Source organism: Antennarius striatus, chromosome 14, assembly GCF_040054535.1.
Source record: "Antennarius striatus isolate MH-2024 chromosome 14, ASM4005453v1, whole genome shotgun sequence".
Lineage (NCBI taxonomy): Eukaryota > Metazoa > Chordata > Actinopteri > Lophiiformes > Antennariidae > Antennarius > Antennarius striatus.
In genome coordinates this window covers 17257993-17275865 of record NC_090789.1, presented here as the reverse complement: position 1 = coordinate 17275865, position 17873 = coordinate 17257993, and the positions used below count along the sequence as shown (strand labels likewise).

General features: G+C 40.6%; 1 protein-coding gene and 1 long non-coding RNA gene across 2 annotated transcripts; both read left to right on the top strand.

Annotated features, from left to right (window-relative positions):
• Positions 1-382: 382 nt before the first annotated feature.
• On the top strand, positions 383-3710 carry LOC137607118 (uncharacterized). Its single transcript, XR_011037961.1, has 3 exons — positions 383-590; positions 1465-1554; positions 3017-3710. It is a non-coding gene; the product is annotated as an uncharacterized lncRNA (long non-coding RNA).
• Positions 3711-6043: 2333 nt separating this feature from the next.
• LOC137607116 (Na(+)/H(+) exchanger beta-like) lies at positions 6044-17742 on the top strand. The gene is made up of 12 exons (XM_068332608.1): positions 6044-6911; positions 9570-10030; positions 11378-11628; positions 11722-11939; positions 12355-12551; positions 12634-12723; positions 12838-12908; positions 13826-13999; positions 14909-15023; positions 15110-15208; positions 15385-15457; positions 16016-17742. The coding sequence occupies exons 1-12, from the start codon at positions 6626-6628 to the stop codon at positions 16249-16251; spliced, it is 2271 nt and encodes a 756-aa protein (XP_068188709.1). The 5' UTR covers positions 6044-6625; the 3' UTR covers positions 16252-17742.
• The last annotated feature ends 131 nt before the right edge of the window (positions 17743-17873 follow it).

Genomic DNA, 17873 nt, shown 5'->3' with positions numbered 1-17873 from the left:
GAAAACTAAGGCATGCACACACAAAAAAATCACATCTACTAAAATAATCAAGTCTCATTTTATCTGATGCTGGTGAGTTCTCGTGTGAAGGACAGCCGTGTTTGGCAGCTTTAGCATCTGAAGGTCCGTTCAGGACGTTTGTTCAAAAGTATTTTCCCTGTCGTGTTTCCGGGTTATATAATTCACCGCAGCCCATTAACACACATGAGCATTCAAGCGTCCAACATGCTGCACAGTACAAGTTGTGTGTGTGTGTGTGTGTGTGTGTGTGTGTGTGTGTGTGTGTGTGTGTGTGTGTGTGTGTGTGTGTGTGTGTGTGTGTGTGTGTGTGTGTGTGTGTGTATCTGAGCTGGACTAAGCCCATCAGACTGGGATGATCACACCGCACAAAAGACCAGTGACACACGGGAGCCTCATCAGTTAGGCAGGCTGCCACTGTTTGTTCAGGATTCATACACTGTCTGTCTGTCCGTCTGTCTGTCCGTCTGTCTGTCTGTCTGTCTGCGGGTGCTGAACTGCTGCAGCAGTCGAAAGTGAAGGTAGGTGTGGGTGCCGCCTTTGGCTGAACTTCCTGAGGACCTCTTCAAAAAGTGAGATGGTTTTTGTTCTATCAGTAATCCTCCTGTGTTTTAGACACCAAGTGATTATTGTTATAGTCATTGTATATTTTATAGCCATTAATCACACATTTAATATGAGTCAGTGTTCCTGATCTTACTAAACTACTAAAGATTTCAGGTTTCACAAGTAAGATGTTTTTCTAACAACTTTTGCATGAGTGGATCTGGTAACTACGGTGCTGTGTTTAACATGTAGACGTGTGTGACTAACAACCAATATATACTAGAAAAGACAAATAATTTTCCCTACGGGGGATTAATAAAGTTGATTTAATTTAATTCCATTCGTTACTTCAGTTACACCAACAACTTTGGCTCCTGTCTGCAATAACATGTAATTACTGTTGTGACTAAACAGGCAGTGGAATACCAACAACCTTAATGTTTAGTAAGGCTACTTGAATATCTAAAAAAAACTAGTTCAAATATTACATACAAAAAGATAAAGTTAAGAGTAAAAAACGTAAATTTAATCTTCCATGACCTTTTTTCTATTTTAGTGTGTTCAATTTTGTATATACTATATCATCAAGTAATTGTGTTTTTGGAGAAATGATTAAGTTTTTAAATGATTAATTCCTCCTGATGGATCACAGGATGATAAATGGGTCAGGCTAGAGGAAAAAGTTTGTACATTTTGTCTAACTTGAGCTTAATTAAAATAGTGAATACTGTACTTTTATGTTTTCTGCAACATGTAATTAATGGTCGAATGTAGACAAATGAAAAGTTCAAAAGTGCAAGTAATCCTTCCAATTGTTTTTTCCCCCAAGCATATTATGTGCAAAATTGAAGTGTTACTCCTCCAAGTTGTGTGTAGTGCTAACAGATTTTCCTCTTCCAGGATGGTTGCAGGTTCCTCTGAGAAGCTCCAGCAGCAGAAATGATCATCAGACTGGGGAGACTGACACCAGGATACTTTCGTCTTCTCCAGGTGGGTCACAACTGTCCATGAAAGGAACATCTTTCTGTCAAATGTTGAAAAACAAGGTCCCTGCAATTAATTATCCCTGCAACTAAGACATAATTATTCAAAATTATTATGATCTAGAACAGTACAAGGTAAAATGCTTGAGTCCGTGAAAGATGAGTTCAGATCTGTATGTGATCAGTATGCGATCAGTATGTGATCAGCATGTGATCAGTATGTGGTTTTAATCAGACAAGTTGAATTTTGTCCAGTTAAAAGTGCATTATTTTTGATGGCCAGAAGGGGGCACTTCAAACCTCGTTTAGCTGTTCCTAAAGGATGTTCTCAAACTGCTTCAAGTTCCTTCTAGTACTGTATAAGACGATGTTCACTTTACAGATAATGTTAATTTTTACTTATGTGATGACGTTATGGTAGCTTATGTCTGTGACGTCTAATGTCTGTGGTGTAGTCTATGGTTTGGAGCGTTATTTCATCAGTCATTCGTCTGACTTGGTTGATAAATGTATTTATGATGCTTCTCCTGTCGTGTAACAGTTCAGAATCCAAGTCCCTGTTGCATAAGAAGTGTTCTGAATAAATACTCTGATGGAGGAGAAGTCCCAAGTAAAGGAAAATGTAAAGTTATTATACTTCATGCTGTTTAATATTACTGAAACCCACAAACCATTAAAATCATTTTAAAATCAGACTGCAGGTCTGCGTTAGAATGTATGCATCAACATACATTAAAATTTTTCGTTCCATTTTTATGTGTTACATTGGTAGAGGACCAAACAAAGACTATTTGCAGTGATAATGATGTCAAAGTGATGTTTAGGTTTAGGTGTATCTTTAACTGAGTTCATTTTTATTTTCTATGCTGATTTGCTATTATTTTGCTCATGTATGTCAAGCACAAATTAGAGCTAATGTGGATGTCTGGGGGGGGGGTTTGTTGTGTTTTTTCCAATACTTTTTTCTAATATTTTATTCCTGGAATATATTATCTGTCCAACATTGTGTGTCACTTCTATGTGAGTTGTTGGCATGTTTTTGTCCTGATCAAAGTCTGTATTCTACTAGCAGAACAGTATTAGGTCCTGGACTACAAATAAACTCTGTGATCTCACTGAAACAAACCATACAAAAAGGAAACATCTGTGTGTGAAGACTGCATCAGTTTTGTCCATCAACAACAAGTACAAATGAAGACATTATAAATGACCATAATCATTTAGTTTCTCACATTTATTATTTTTATGCAATGAATTACACACACATACAGGCAGGCTGGTTTGGAGCTTTGCTCAACGGTACCTCAGCAGTGCTCCAGTGAACTGGTCACCTCTCCAGATGTCAGATCACACTCCAAACATTTGGTCCGTGCTGGACTTGAACCGACTACCCTCTGATCCCCAAAGCGGGTCCTCGTGAACTGAGCTGCCCCCAGTCCATCTGATGTGTGTTTCACTTCTGTCTGCAGAGGCAGGTCTCTGGTGAGGTCCGCATGCAGCCACAAAGCAGCTTCATCAATCCCATCGCCGTGACGATGGCCACAGTGGGGATGGGGATGTCTCTGTACAGCGCCAGACAGATGGCAGAGATGGTCCATCTGAAACAGACAAACGCGTGATCAGTGAGACGTATGTGTTCTGCCACCTGTCAGTAACCATGGGTGATTTGTTTGTTTGTTTGTGTACGTGGGAGAAAGTCAGTGATGCAGGAGGTGAAAAGGATCATGGGATTGTGGTGCTGTTTGAAGGAAATACTAAATGTCCCAGGAGGAAAATGTGAGGCAGTCTTCAGTCCCAGCAGGGAGGTACTTTAAACTGTCCACAGTGCAACAAAACATCATTAAAAATATATAGGAAATTTAGTTTAACGTATTTAGTAGTAGTTTAGCATCTTAATGTTTTTAATTCAGATTGTAACTCCTTCAGCAGCAGCTTCCCATTCAGTTTTTATTATTCTTGAAGCTGACAATACAAGCCAGGAAAAAGATGTTGTAATTTAGACAGTCTCATCGTGAGACTCACGACTCATCAAAATTAATTCCATTTTTCTTATGGACATATTGAAGAATATGTAAAATGATATCGAATTTAAAAAACCATCAGTTTTGTGCTGTACTTCATAGCAGATGTGCTAAATGTGTGTAATTCTTCAATAAATGTTTCAGTTTTCATGTCTACGTTGTGATGTTGAGTGTTTCTGTGATTTGTCTCATTGGCTCTCACGCTTCATCCATGTGGAAAAGATTTGTGGGAAACTGCTGGGTGACTGCACACTCTGTATGGAGTGACTCATGTGGATGAAGAAAGGGCCTTAACACCAAACAGGAGCACTGATACTGTTATATAAAATGGAGATTGCAGTTAATCAAAGATTAAACATGCAATTGTACATTTTGTATTTCATTTACTCAATAGTTTTTGAATTTACAGTGGAAGAAGAGAGCACAGTATATACAGTAAAGAGCTTGTAAAGAAAGAGAGTAACACAATAAAGAATGGATGCATTGGTCCAGACACACAACAAATATAGACACAACTGGTAATGTGTGATGTGTTTGTTGCACGATTTATTTGTTGTTGGTGACTTATAAACCATGAAATAATGGTCGATCAATAAAGGCCCACCCAAAATTTAAATCCAATGCACTGTGGGAACCAGCCATGGTTGTTGGTTTTAATAATCTTTTCCACCCGAGGATGGACAGAGATAATAGGCACAGTAACTGACTCATTTTTTAAATTCTGGGTCATTTAAAATATTTTATTCTCCTTTGTTTTGAAATTTGTAAGTTGGGAATATCAAAAATTATTTCAAATCGTCTAATTAACATTATTTACGTAGCACCTGTTACATACACAGAGCAAAACGCAAACATTTTCAGAACTAAAATTGAGTCATAATGTCAAAACACATCCTTTAATGTGAGGCTCATAAACTTCAAGAACATTTCAGCAAAAATACAGCAATATAACAAAGATCAGCAGAGTTTAAACAAATATCATGGATGAAAATAATCATTTAAAACACAGTTATAAAAACTATAAAACTTTATATGCGGGTTAAATGAGCTACATATCATCAATGGTGGAACCCATGTAACGTATCTGCTATGCTGAGCAGTTTGTTGCACAATAATTATCACTGATATACATTATTTGGATATTTGTTGTACATATACACACACACACACACACACACTTCTACTTACAAAATTAATTGGTTATGGAAGATATTTCTTAAGTAGAAAATTTCGCAAGTAGAGACACGTTTTCCATGCAAATGCCCTAATCCGTTCCAAGCCCCTAGATTTCAGACAAAAATGTTTTATAAAGCATAAAAATGCATCAAAACATGTAACAAATACATGTTACAATTAGATTATTACACAATAAATGAGAATTGTGCATAACGTAAAAAACAAAGAATATAAAATAAAAATGATGGTCATTTACCTTTTAACTGCTGTCCTCATTGTTTTTTGCCCTCTTTGGTTCATGCGCTCCTGCCTCACCATGAACAACAGTTAATTCCAGTCCTCCGTCTGAACTTCTCCAACCACCCACGCGATGCCTTAAACTCCCGTTGTTCTTTCGCCGATGTTCCCTACCCTGAATCCTCCTTCACGAGGTCATTAGAAATGAAAATCGCCTTTTCGCAAATTATGGCCTCGGTCACTGCGTCACTAGCCATCTCTTTCTCCTTTATTCACACAAGTAACAACTGCTCCATTTCATCGTTCACTGCCGACCTTCTCTTCGAAATTATAGCGAGGTCTTTGGAAGGAGTTACAGCTTTTATGGCTTTTATGGCTTCCTTTTGTTTTAGCAACGTTTAGGCGTTTTCGTAAGTAGAAATTTTCTTATGTAGAGACATTTGTAACTACAGGTACCACTCAGTGGTACCTCTACTTACAAACGTCTCTTCATAAGAAATTTTCAAGTTACGAAATGCTTCAACAGGAAAATATTGCCTCTAGTTACGAAGGAAATTTCGAGTTACGAAAGGTAAAAATACAGTGTGGGCTGATACTCGCAGCTCCCACAGGTTCCTGAATGCACCATTCTCATAGCTGCTCTGCCATTGGCTATTACCTTGCATCCTGGCATCCCATTGGCTAGAGGGACCTCTGTTGGGAGCTAGATAGGTGTCTATGAAGCGTCCTCGTCATTCGGCCCTCGACCCATGAAATGTTGTGATAGTTTTACGCAAATATATTAAATTTTAGAGTATTTACTATGGACCCCAAGAAAGTGATGGAGAAACAAGGAACAGAAAAGATGAAGAAAAGAGTTTTTTTATCCATACAAACAAAACAAGAGATAATAGAAAAGCATGAAAAAGGGATGCGTTTGGTTGATCTCGCCAAAGAATATGGCCGTAATGCATCTACAATCGGCACGTTATTCAAACAAAAGGAAGTTTAAGGAGTTTAAGGCATCGTGTGGGTGGTTGGAGAAGTTCAGAAGGAGGACTGGAATTCACTCTGTTGTTTTGCATGGTGAGGCAAGAGCGCATGAACCATAGAGCAAAATACAACGAGGACAGCAGTTAAAAGATAAATGACCATCATTTTTATTCTTTACTCTATTCTTTGTTTTTTACATTATGGACAACTCTCATTTATATAATGTGATGTGATGGCGCCTCATCTGGGATGTACCCGAATTGAACTGCACTGGTGATGATGTGATTTAAAAACCAGGCAGATGTTCTCCTCCTCCACCCCTGCAGCGTCTCTTGCTGGACGTCCTCCTGTCCACCAGGTGTCGCCTTCACGCCACTTTGACTGATCTGAATACCGAGGAGGAAAAAGTCCGTCTGGGCGCGTTCTGTCCGGAGGGGGCTGAGACCTCCGCGGAGGAGACAACAGGTGTGGACCAGACGGGCTGCTAACCATCACGTTGTGAACACACCAGACTTGTCTCCGTTATCCGCTGTCTTCTCCTCCAGCGGTGCGCAATCCGCAGATGTCTGGAGAATTTGTGCGTAAAAATGCTCGTCACGCTCTCTCCGGCTTCAACCCTCATCTTCAGCGGATGTAGACCCGAACGGCGACGGAACCGGCGGTCAGACTAAAATGTCTGGGCTCCATCCCTCCTGGAGGAGGTCCGGTTGGAGTCCGGCTGGGATGACGAGCCTTGTGTTGTTCGTCTTGGTCTCTGCGTCCTTCGCTAGTCTTGATGCTGCGGAAAACAACGAGACGTGGACGGATCCGGCGGTGGAGCCGGACGGGGACCCCCACCATCACCACAACTCCACCGCTCACAAAAAGGCTTTCCCCGTCCTGTCCTTCAACTTCGAACACGTCAGGAAACCCTTCGAGATCTCCCTGTGGATCCTCCTGGCTCTGCTCATGAAGCTCGGTGAGTGTCTCCACAACATCCAGAGTCATCCCCACCGTCAATCAGAAGATCTGACCTTTGACCTCTTTGACATTTACTTTCTAAAGTTGGTTATTTCAGGTTTAGAATGAAATTCACTAAAGAGGAACCGAACTGAACGCAGAACCCAGCAGACACGAATACAGGTGGAGAAGCTCCAAATAAATGGGTTTCACATGGGAGAGTAAGAAGTAAAATTAATTATTCCACTAATAAAAGCTGCAATCAGATTCAGCTCAGATACTAACAAAGAATGTGACCCGAAAACTGGAATCAGCTTGTCTAACATCAGATTTAATTCACAGAAGAACTAAAAGATAAAACTAAAAGATAAAATAAAAGGTTCCCATTGGTCCAACAGCTCAGAGACCATCAGAACCAAAGTTTGACTCTGGTAGCTGCAGTGAGCCCAAAGTTTAATACAATTTAATACAATTTAATAAAAGTTGAAAATTTAATATAATTTAATACAGTTTAATACAACTTAATAAAACAATAGTTAAAACAATTTCATATACTGTAATTTAATACACTTTAATATAGTTTAGTACCATTTCATAGTATTTAATACAGTTTAATACAATGTCATGGAATGTAATGACAATACCTTAAATGAGATTAAATGAGATGAGACCAGGATGTGTGTGTGTGTGTGTGTGTGTGTGTGTGTGTGTGTGTGCGTGCGTGCGTGCGTGTGTGTGTATTACTATATAATGTATTACATCATGTTTTTATTTTTGTGTCATACCAGTCTAACTAAAACTGAGCTGACCAATATAAAATATAATAATAATAATAATAATTATTATTATAATTATAATAATAATTCCGTACATAGATTAAGTACAGAGTATAGATATGCAATAGTAAAGTAAACAGAGCTGTCTGGCTCTAATCTGTCCACCCAGCTGTCGTCTCCCAGGGACGGCCTGACTTCCTGTCCTAATGCACTCCTCGATAACAGAGATCTCAGTGTGCAGAGGCACAGAGGAGTGGAGGGGGCGAGCACTCTGCAGAAAACATTTGAGAATCGTTCTGTAGCCGCAGCCTGGACCCCACATCGCATCACATGACTAAATGTCATAGCCTGGTTCAGCCCGGAGCCAACAGGACACAGAAACTACACATCGCAGCCAGCTGTTATGTTTTGTGATCATAAAAACTGTATATGCTATTTTCATAATTGTTATTATTTTATTTATCTCAGTCTTGAGCCCCTCTCCGCTTTAAAGAACAGTCTGATCAGCTTCAGCTCATTGACTGTTTGACGGTAACTCGACTGTTTGTGGCTCTCAGAGGGTCAACAGGTCAGCTGGCGTCAGAGAAGCCACAAAAACAAACTGTAAACAGCACAAACACAATCAACAACCAACATGCTGTTATTGTGGAGCATTAAGCAGCTAAAGAGAAGACTTATGGAGCTGAAAGTCTGTGAACATTTAATCAAGATGTAAAAGCTGCTCTTTTATTTCTTTTTTCTTCAACAGTTATGACTTTGTTATTAATGAAACCATTAGGATTAACAGTTTGTTTAGTTTTTATATCGTACTATTGACAAAACTCAATCCTTGCGTACTCTTCTAACGTATATTCTGTTATTACTTTTGGGATGCATAAACATCATGTTGGGATGCACAAAATTGTCTTGAAGCGCATCCCAAGGATGCACAACTTTCTGGAGGTAAAATTAACTCTGTATTATATATACTGTATGTAATTCTTATACCCAAACAGAACATGAACACTACGTTTAAATCATCTAAAATGAGTTACAAAAATATCACAACGTAACTCATGCGACCTTTCTGTGTTTTTTTTATGTTTGATAAAACATTATTAAAAAGAAAGATGAATAAATAAGGATAAGTAGGTGGAAGACTTGATGGTATTTTTTGACTTGGTTGCCTGACCGACTGGTAACCGATGGGTTGATCTGGTTTAGTAGTGAAAGTTTAGCTTCAGCTTTTTACTTTTTACTCCAATGCTTCAAAGAAACAATGATTTCCCAGTCGATTCAGATTAAAGCAGGAACATTCAAGCCTCCGTTCTGTTCCCAGCAGCAGAGTGTTTGTTTGTCAGCAGCATCTGCTGCAGCAACATCTTTTATATTTCATGAAGCACGAAAGACTGAGTGAAGCATTTTTATTTTATCTGTTACTCTAATGGGCTCTGCGGTGGCGTCACGCCCGGAGTGTCTCCTGCTTCACGCCCCCGGTCGGCAGGGATAGGCTCTAGCACCCCACGACTGGTGACAGCAGATGAAGCGGTATAGAAGATGAATGAATGAATAAATGCAGCTCTAATGAGCACAGTGATCATTAACACGAAGTAGTGTGTGTGTGTGTGTGTGTGCGCGCGCGTGTGTGTGTGTGTGTGTGTATTTCTGACCTGTCCTGCTTAAATCTTGTTGACGTGTACGTAGAGAGGGGATCAGGATATATCAGTAACAGCTTGAAGAGTGAATGTTAAACTAAATGAACCCTGGACTGGATGCTGCTACATCATAACATCCGTCACACCCTCATACGGACGTGTGACCAGACACCCAAACTGTTGACTCCTTTTCGCGTTCATTGATATTTTAAATCATGAGAAACGCTGAATGATTTCACCTTTTTGATGAACCTTGTCTCTCTGCAGGTTTTCACATTATTCCCAGAGTGTCGAACATCGTCCCGGAGAGTTGTCTCCTGATCGTCGTCGGCCTGCTGGTGGGCGGCATCATTAAAGCCATCGGACAGGAAGCCCCCGTGCTCGACTCCAAGCTCTTCTTCCTCTACTTACTGCCTCCCATCATCCTCGATGCCGGCTACTTCCTGCCCATCCGGGCCTTCACCGAGAACTTGGGCACCATCCTGATGTTCGCCGTGGTGGGGACGTTATGGAACGCCTTCTTCGTCGGCGGGATGATGTACGTTGTGTGTCAGACCGAAGGAGTCAAGCTGGTCAGCGTGGACCTGCTGTCCTGCTTGCTGTTCGGTTCCATCATCTCGGCCGTGGACCCCGTGGCGGTCCTGGCCGTGTTCGAGGAGATCCACATCAACGAACTGCTGCACACCCTCGTGTTCGGGGAGTCGCTTCTCAACGACGCCGTCACTGTGGTGAGCAAAGTGAAGGCCACACATACCAGTGTGGAACGTCAGCGAATGTGTTTAATTTCTGTGTGATTAAATGGAGCACAGTAGTTAAAAGGAAACCAGTGGTTTCTGACACTTTAAATGTTGTACAAATGATTTATTTTCCATTTTCCACTGAAATAATGAGCGGAAGTAATAGAAATAGTCCTGATACCTAAAGAATGTGGACATAATAGAACTTCTGGCTTCATCTCTGCTCCAGTTTGTGTCAGATCAGTCTCTGGTCAGTCAGTGGAAGACATTAAATCTGGGATTTTCATTCTTATTCAGCCTTTAAGGTGAATGGGATAGAGTGAGTAATGTAATTCAAAGAAATGTACCCATAAATGTAGACAAATATAGAGACAAACACCGGTACGTGTTACACATGCTGCAACTATATAATGAAGGGCATTCAAGCCTTCAGCATTAAGATTAACAATGGATTCATCAATTTTTTGACTCCAAAGAAAACATGTAATTGTTATATTAGAATCTATTAGAATTAAAATATTTAACATTTAGCCTTTTTTCTGACTTTGCATGAATGATAGTTCATTCACGGGGCATCGGAAAATGTTCCCGAATTGGGAGATTCCATAAAGATATTTTTATACACAACTTCCTGACTTTGACTTCTTGGATGCAAAAACGTGAAGGATGAGAGTAAATGTTTGGTTGTAGATTAGAAACCTGTTATTCAGTAATTAATCTGTAACGCAGTACTTGGTTCAGACCTTTTCTGTCACAGAAGGATGTTGGTCATTTATAAAAGGTAAGTATTGGCATTAAACCTCATATCATGATGGCAAAGTGGGAATCTATCTGGGACAAAATCATATTGTAACATAAAACAATATAAAACAGCTGTCAACATGATTTAAAGTCTGAGCAGCAAAATAAAAAACATTCAGTCTTCTTAATGTTCCCACATTAAGGCCCAAACGCTCACCGACACACCAGAGTCAGAAGAGCAACGTCCAGGTCAGGAAATGGGACCATCTGAGGAGCATGTGATCCACGTCTAAATGTCTTCTCCCCAGAGATGAACAAGAGTCACAAACTGAGTTGAAGGCTCAGCTCTGTCCTTATTTGTTCTGTCCTTGATGGGATTTTCTATTTAAAATGCATTTTGTATCCCTGAAATCTGACACTGCCTTCCTGCAGATATAATGTATTATTTTATTAGTTAACACTATAAGCAGTGCAATGATAATAATAATAATAATAATAATAATAATAATAATAATAATAATAATAATAATAATAACACTTCACAATATGTGCAAGCCTTTTTTTCTTACTTCAGGACATGTTGGTCTGTGTGTTCAGGTTCTCTATCACCTGTTCGAGGAGTTTTCCCACGCGGGGACCGTGACCGTAGTCGACGCTCTCCTCGGTGTGGTTTGTTTCTTCGTGGTGTCTCTGGGCGGCATCATGGTGGGCGCCATCTACGGCATCCTGGGTGCCTTTACGTCCCGCTTCACCTTGCACACGCGAGTCATCGAGCCGCTGTTCGTCTTCCTCTACAGCTACATGGCTTACCTCTCGGCTGAGGTCTTCCACCTGTCTGGCATCATGTCGTAAGTTCTGTTTCAGCACAATTATTGTTGCTTACAGGTTGTCACCCCACTGAAACTGGTGCATTCATAATCAATCCCCTGCTTTTCCAACAGATTAATAGCGTGTGGCGTGATGATGCGGCCGTATGTGGAGGCAAACATCTCCCATAAGTCGTACACCACCATCAAATATTTCCTGAAGATGTGGAGCAGTGTGAGTGAGACGCTCATCTTCATCTTCCTGGGGGTTTCCACTGTGGCCGGTCCACATGCCTGGAACTGGACCTTCGTCATTTTCACAGGGATCCTCTGTCTGGTGTCGAGAGTGTTGGGTCAGTACTGGAAAATAGTTATGAAGAGGCAGTGGAGAAACACTTCATTTTCCTGAAGACAAGGCAGTAAATAATTGTCACGCCGTCAGCTGCTTATCAGATCCAGGTTGTGGGGTTTATGCTGGAGCCTATCCCAGCTGACTACACCCTGGATGGGTCGCCAGTTCAACACAGAGCCAGGAAATGATTTTTAATTTAAAAAGAAAAGAAAAAGATTTTTCGAATTAAATCACTTTCATCACTATTGTCTTGTTTCACTGTTTCCAGTTGCATCTTTAAAGATGTGACGATGAGGAACGCTTTACGTTGTAGATTACACAAAGCAGTCGTGAACAAATGAAAATTAATATACTGCAGTTCCTTTTTCTTCTTCTCCATCCTCTCCTTCTCATTGATTGTTTTCTGATTATTTCAGGAGTCATTGGTCTAACATACATTATCAATAAATTCCGCATTGTGAAGCTGACCAAAAAGGACCAGTTCATCGTGGCCTACGGTGGCCTGCGAGGAGCCATAGCCTTCTCTCTCGGCTTCCTGCTGACCAACAATGAGATGAAGCACATGTTCCTCACCGCCATCATCACAGTCATATTCTTCACTGTGTTTGTGCAGGTTAGAATTCAGATCACCGAAAAAGATTATTCCCACTGAAAAAACAATCCCTCCATGACCTCGCTCCTGTTTCTGTGTCCAGGGAATGACCATCAGACCTCTGGTGGAGCTTCTGGCAGTGAAGAAGAAGAAGGAGAACAAGGAGTCGATCAATGAGGAGATTCACACACAGGTGAACTGAACGAAAACAAACTCTGATTATTTAAATCCTTTTTTTTTTTTTTTATGTTCCATGTTAAGTTGATCTATTTAGGAATAAAAATGTAAACACTTATTCTGTCTGCAGTTCTTGGATCATCTCCTCACAGGAATCGAATGCATCTGTGGTCATTACGGACATCATCACTGGAAGGACAAGTAAGAGTCTGACATCCTCTGTTGCCTCCCTTTTACTCTGTTTTTTGAGGAGCCCAGTTGTTTAACAATCCTTCACTGGCAAACATTTGTGCTTGAGGAGAAAATTGTTAAACTGTCCACGCAGCAAGATCATTGTACTCACCAAGAAATAAAAAAGAAGTCTAGACATAAGTGCAGTCGTACGTAGAGACACGAGTTTAATCTGTTCCGTAAATAAAACATTTCCCCATTTAAAGTCACTAAAATAATTGTAATCTATTCTGGCCTTGTAGAACAGCCCCAAACCCCCTAAATGATGACAAAAACAACATTTTTGTCAACCAATAGACATGGATATGTTGCCTCTGCATAATTTAATATATAAAAGTTACTTTAACAATGATAAGGTATAAAAGGAAATGGAAAAAATTACAAGAACACACGAGCTACGTCTTTACTCGACAAACAAGAACGAGATCTGGTCTCAGCTGATGCTGTATTCATCCACCAACAAGTGGAAAAGACGAGATCCGTCCCAGCTGATGCTGTATCCATCCACCAACAAGTGGAAAAGACGAGATCCGGTCTCAGCTGATGTATGCATCTGCCAACTAGTGGTGGTATCCCAGCTTGTATCTCAGATTTGGCTCTTGTGTCAAACAAAAATGTGATATTGTGACTGATTATATCTCAAAGAATCCCTCTGTTGAGCAGAGGGGTTCTGGTGCTACCGTAGGCTAAAGAAAAAAATGACGCTATAACATCTTGCCATATGAAGAATATTGTCGATATGTTGGTTTTAATCAAAGACAGTGATTATAGTAGAGAATATTTTCTCCTCTGTGCTGATCCAATCGGAATGGATTCCTGATGTCAGGCTTAGTTCATTATTTTCTGGGATTACTTTTAACTGTGTTCTGGTTGATTCCTGCCTTCAGGCTGAACCGCTTCAACAAATCTTACGTGAAGAGATGGCTCATCGCGGGCGAGCGCTCCACAGAGCCGCAGCTCATCTCCTTCTACAACAAGATGGAGATGAAACAGGCGATCATGCTGGTGGAGAGCGGGAGCACCCCCAGGTTGCCCGCCATTGTGTCGTCCGTGTCCATGCAGTAAGTGTCAGTCATCAGTCATGTTTGTCACATCATCCTGAGGCTATAATCATATTGCATGTCTAAGAGTGTGAACATTTCACCACACCAGTCACACCAGTTTTGACTGGTGTGACCGGTTTAGATGTAGGACACCAGGAACCACAACCTGCTGTAAAACATGAAACCCTCAGCTCATGGGATCCTTCCTCTTCTCACTCACAAATCAGCTTCTGGAGCCTTACAGGAAATCAGCTTTGCATCATTCTCCATGTAGCTTGTATGGTGGAGTCCAGAATTCTCCAGGAGCAGAAAAATCCCTTAATAATTTACATATTTTACATGCATTTTTTAAGATAATAGATACTTTATTGATCCCAAATTGGGAAATTTACAATTTAAACTGACATCATTGGTGTAGCGCAGCTAGAAAATATAACTGCAGTAGAGCCCTCCGTGTTCCAGGTAGTAGACAGATCCTTGTGAAGCCTGATGTGACTCCTCACTCGTGTGGTCTAGTTACAAATGTGCAAGTGTTCACCGTTGGAGCTATTGAATGTTCCACTCAGGTTGATTTTAGATTTAAAAATATTTCAGGTGTTTGAAGCAACACTGCAAGAATGTTGAACTTTGCAGAAACAGAAATGTGTCGTGGACTAAGAAATTAATACATTAAAGTCCATTAAAGTTTGTAGATCATTTTCACTGTGAAAGTGAAATAAACGTTTCCTTTAATGCATGTTTTTCTGTTGTCTGTGTGACTATAAAATACGTTTGTGTTAACAAAAACTGGAGGATTTCCTCATTTATCTTCAGTATACTGACTGCAAAAGCTGTTCAGAAACATGTGGTGCTCTTTTTGTGATTTGAGGCAGATTTATGGCGGTTTGAAGTCCGCAGTCATAAAAAATGTTCTGTGTGTGTTCACAGAAACATTGATGCAAAGGGGCCTACCAGACGACGGGCAATCCCAAGCATCTCCAAAAGTCGTGAGGAAGAAATCAGGAAGATTCTGCGAGGCAATCTGCAGAAGACGAGGCAGCGGGTTGGTAACACAGGAAAGAGTCTAGTCCTACGACTGACGTCTGTGGATGTGATGTGACGCGTGTCCTTCGTCCTGCGTGTCCACAGCTTCGCTCCTACAGCAGGCATGACCTGATGATCGACCCGTTTGAGGACAACGTGAGCGAAAGTCGCTTCAGGAAGCAGAGGGTGGAGATGGAGAGGAGGGTGAGGAACAGTAGCCGTGTCTTTTTACTGACCCAAATAATTGGATTAAATCTTTCATTCCAAACATGTGATTATTAATCAGAATTTTTGAAGTATGGAGTATGTAATGTAATATGTAATGAGTAATTTGTAATGTATGTAATGAGTCTTTTTAATAAATGTTTGTGTCTTCACAGATGAGTCACTACCTCACAGTTCCTGCAAACCGCCAGGAAACATCGCCAGTGAAAAAAGTGTGGTTTGACTCAGGTCAGTTATTTACGGGACAGGATTTCTCGTATTGTGTGATGTCACAACAGAGGGTCACATGCTGGAAGTAATAGATTCTTTAACTCCACATATTTCTGGTTTAAACTCAATATCAGGTCTGAATATGGAGCTGGAAATCATTGTGATATTATACAACGTGATGAGATCAATACAAATGATTTTTGATCGATCTACTAGAGAAGTTTGTTTTTCATTTCTTTAGTAGATTAGATTAGATTAGATTAGATTAGATTCAACTTTTTTGTCATTGGGCATGTCGCCAATACAAATCAACTAGCTGTAAAATGTAATATAATAGAATTTTAAATGAGTTTAAATGAAATACTCAGTAAGATGAATGTACCTCAAAAGTGTATTTAAGTGCAGTACTTGAGTAAATCCAGAAACGACCTTGAACTTTATAATGAAGTCTTGTTTGGATACACAGCTGCTTTTACCACATTGAATGACCCCTAACAAACACAGCCCTGACTGAACCCCCCACTACTGTTGGATCAAGAGGTCACATGATCCTGACTGGATTTGTCCGTGTCCCAGAAAACCAGGTCTACACGTACGATGATGGTGACAACTCCAGAGGCCGCGGCTCCCCCGATGCCGTCAACCTGTTGACCGAATCAGCACAGAGACAAAGCAACCAGACACACAGAGACACCGAGCGGAGGAGCGACGCGCCGGAGGAGCAGGAGCAGGACAAACTCCAGCTGTCACGCTTCCTTAGTGACCCCGGTCCAGAGAAACAGGAGGATGGAGACGGCTCCTTCCCCTCGTGATGAAGCACAGATACCGCTCTGATGGATCGTCTGCTGCTTTCAGCCAGTGGAGATTCCTTGAAGAAATGGGTGCCATGGCAACAATATTGATATTTATTTCCTGAAAGTGTTGACAGTATTATTCTTTTCCGTGTTGTTTTGGTGACATCAGATTGTTGATTGTGTTTTCATTTTGTATTTCCTCTAAAGGTTCATAAGGATTTCGATCATGTAATGGATTTCCAGCATTGATCATTTGCTAGTTGAGGATTTATCACGGCTGGAAGTGTTTCCATTTAGCATCGTGAACAAGATTTGACTAAAATAATAAAATTTAAATGAAACAGAGGGCTTGTTTAAGAAGCAGGAAGCACCAGATGATCAGAACTTATCCCCTAAAATCACAGTGCCTGAAAAACAACAATGAAACGTAGCTGTTGTCTCCGTGGATTTGAATCCACCACAGATGTATTCGTGTCAGTGTCTCGTATATTGGCTCATAACAACAAGCAGAACAGAAGTACCAAAGAAATACGTGAGGCAATTTAGAAATGGTGTCCCCAAAGCTAATTTTGTCTACCATTGAGCTCCTGGGTTTCTTTTCCCCACACACAAGGTGTGGCTCTATGGCAACAGCAAACCAGAACACCCCCCCCCGTTGTCTGGAACCACTCATCTTTGTAGCTGGAGGGTATTTCAGCTGCTATTTGCACACCGGATAGTTAGACAGTTTACTACAGGCTCACATTCACACTTGACCTCCCTGGAATGCAGGGTGAAAGGTCACAGTCGGGTGTGAGTAACTGCACATTTTTTGACTGTTTCACTTGTTTCACTAGAACTTGTGTCCAGTAGTAGCTGCGCTCTGACGACGTTTCCAACTGAATTTGGATGGAATTTGATGGGTCAAATGCCATTTGACAAATGTCAGTGCTGCTGTCTGCCTTAAAAGTTCTTATGGGTTGGATTTTACCATCATGTCTAAAACACTACAAGAGGACATGCCTTTTTGTGTGACTGAAAACAGACTTTATTGAAGACAAAGCACAAATGTTGATTAACAGCCCAGAATAACGTTGTTGTGTAACTGATCAGTGTCCTCAGGGACTGCAACATGGTGCAGCGTCAACTGAAGCCCTTTGCAGAGAGTAAATTCATGTGTCTGTCCAAAACGTCCACATGAGCCTCATTTTTGATGTGACTGCTTCCATGTTTTGACTGCTAAGAGTTTCAGTAACACTCCAGCAGTGTGTTACCGTATCATAATGAAGCTCCTCAGATGTGTGTTCCTGGTAACTGAGCATGCTTCAGGATACACATTTCATAGCACTGAACTGCCCGAGATTGCGCTCATCTCTGCCTTAAATGTACAGTATATGCATTTTGTGCCAGTTGAATTATTCTTATATTTTGAATTAGATAGATCTGAACATCTTACATGCATGTCAAATGCAGGAAAGCTTTAATCCTTGTCTCAAATAAAGGTATGTATGCCAAAGTTTGGCAATAATATGCAGTGATTTTGTTGGATTTTGTTAATTCAAAAAAAAAAAATGAAGCATCCTCCTGATGTTTGGGACCATATTTCAACTTCTGTTTTCTTTCAGTATGTAAAGATTTGAAAATACAGACTGGGAATGAGG

What these genes read in the sequence shown, in the direction of transcription:
- LOC137607116 (XM_068332608.1), top strand. Translation starts at nt 6,626, where the DNA reads ATGTCTGGGCTCCATCCCTCCTGGAGGAGGTCCGGTTGGAGTCCGGCT. An exon ending in CACCTGTCTGGCATCATGTC is followed by an intron (nt 11,629 to 11,721) that starts GTAAGTTCTGTT and finishes CTTTTCCAACAG; the next exon opens with ATTAATAGCGTGTGGCGTGA. An exon ending in CATCATCACTGGAAGGACAA is followed by an intron (nt 12,909 to 13,825) that starts GTAAGAGTCTGA and finishes TCCTGCCTTCAG; the next exon opens with GCTGAACCGCTTCAACAAAT.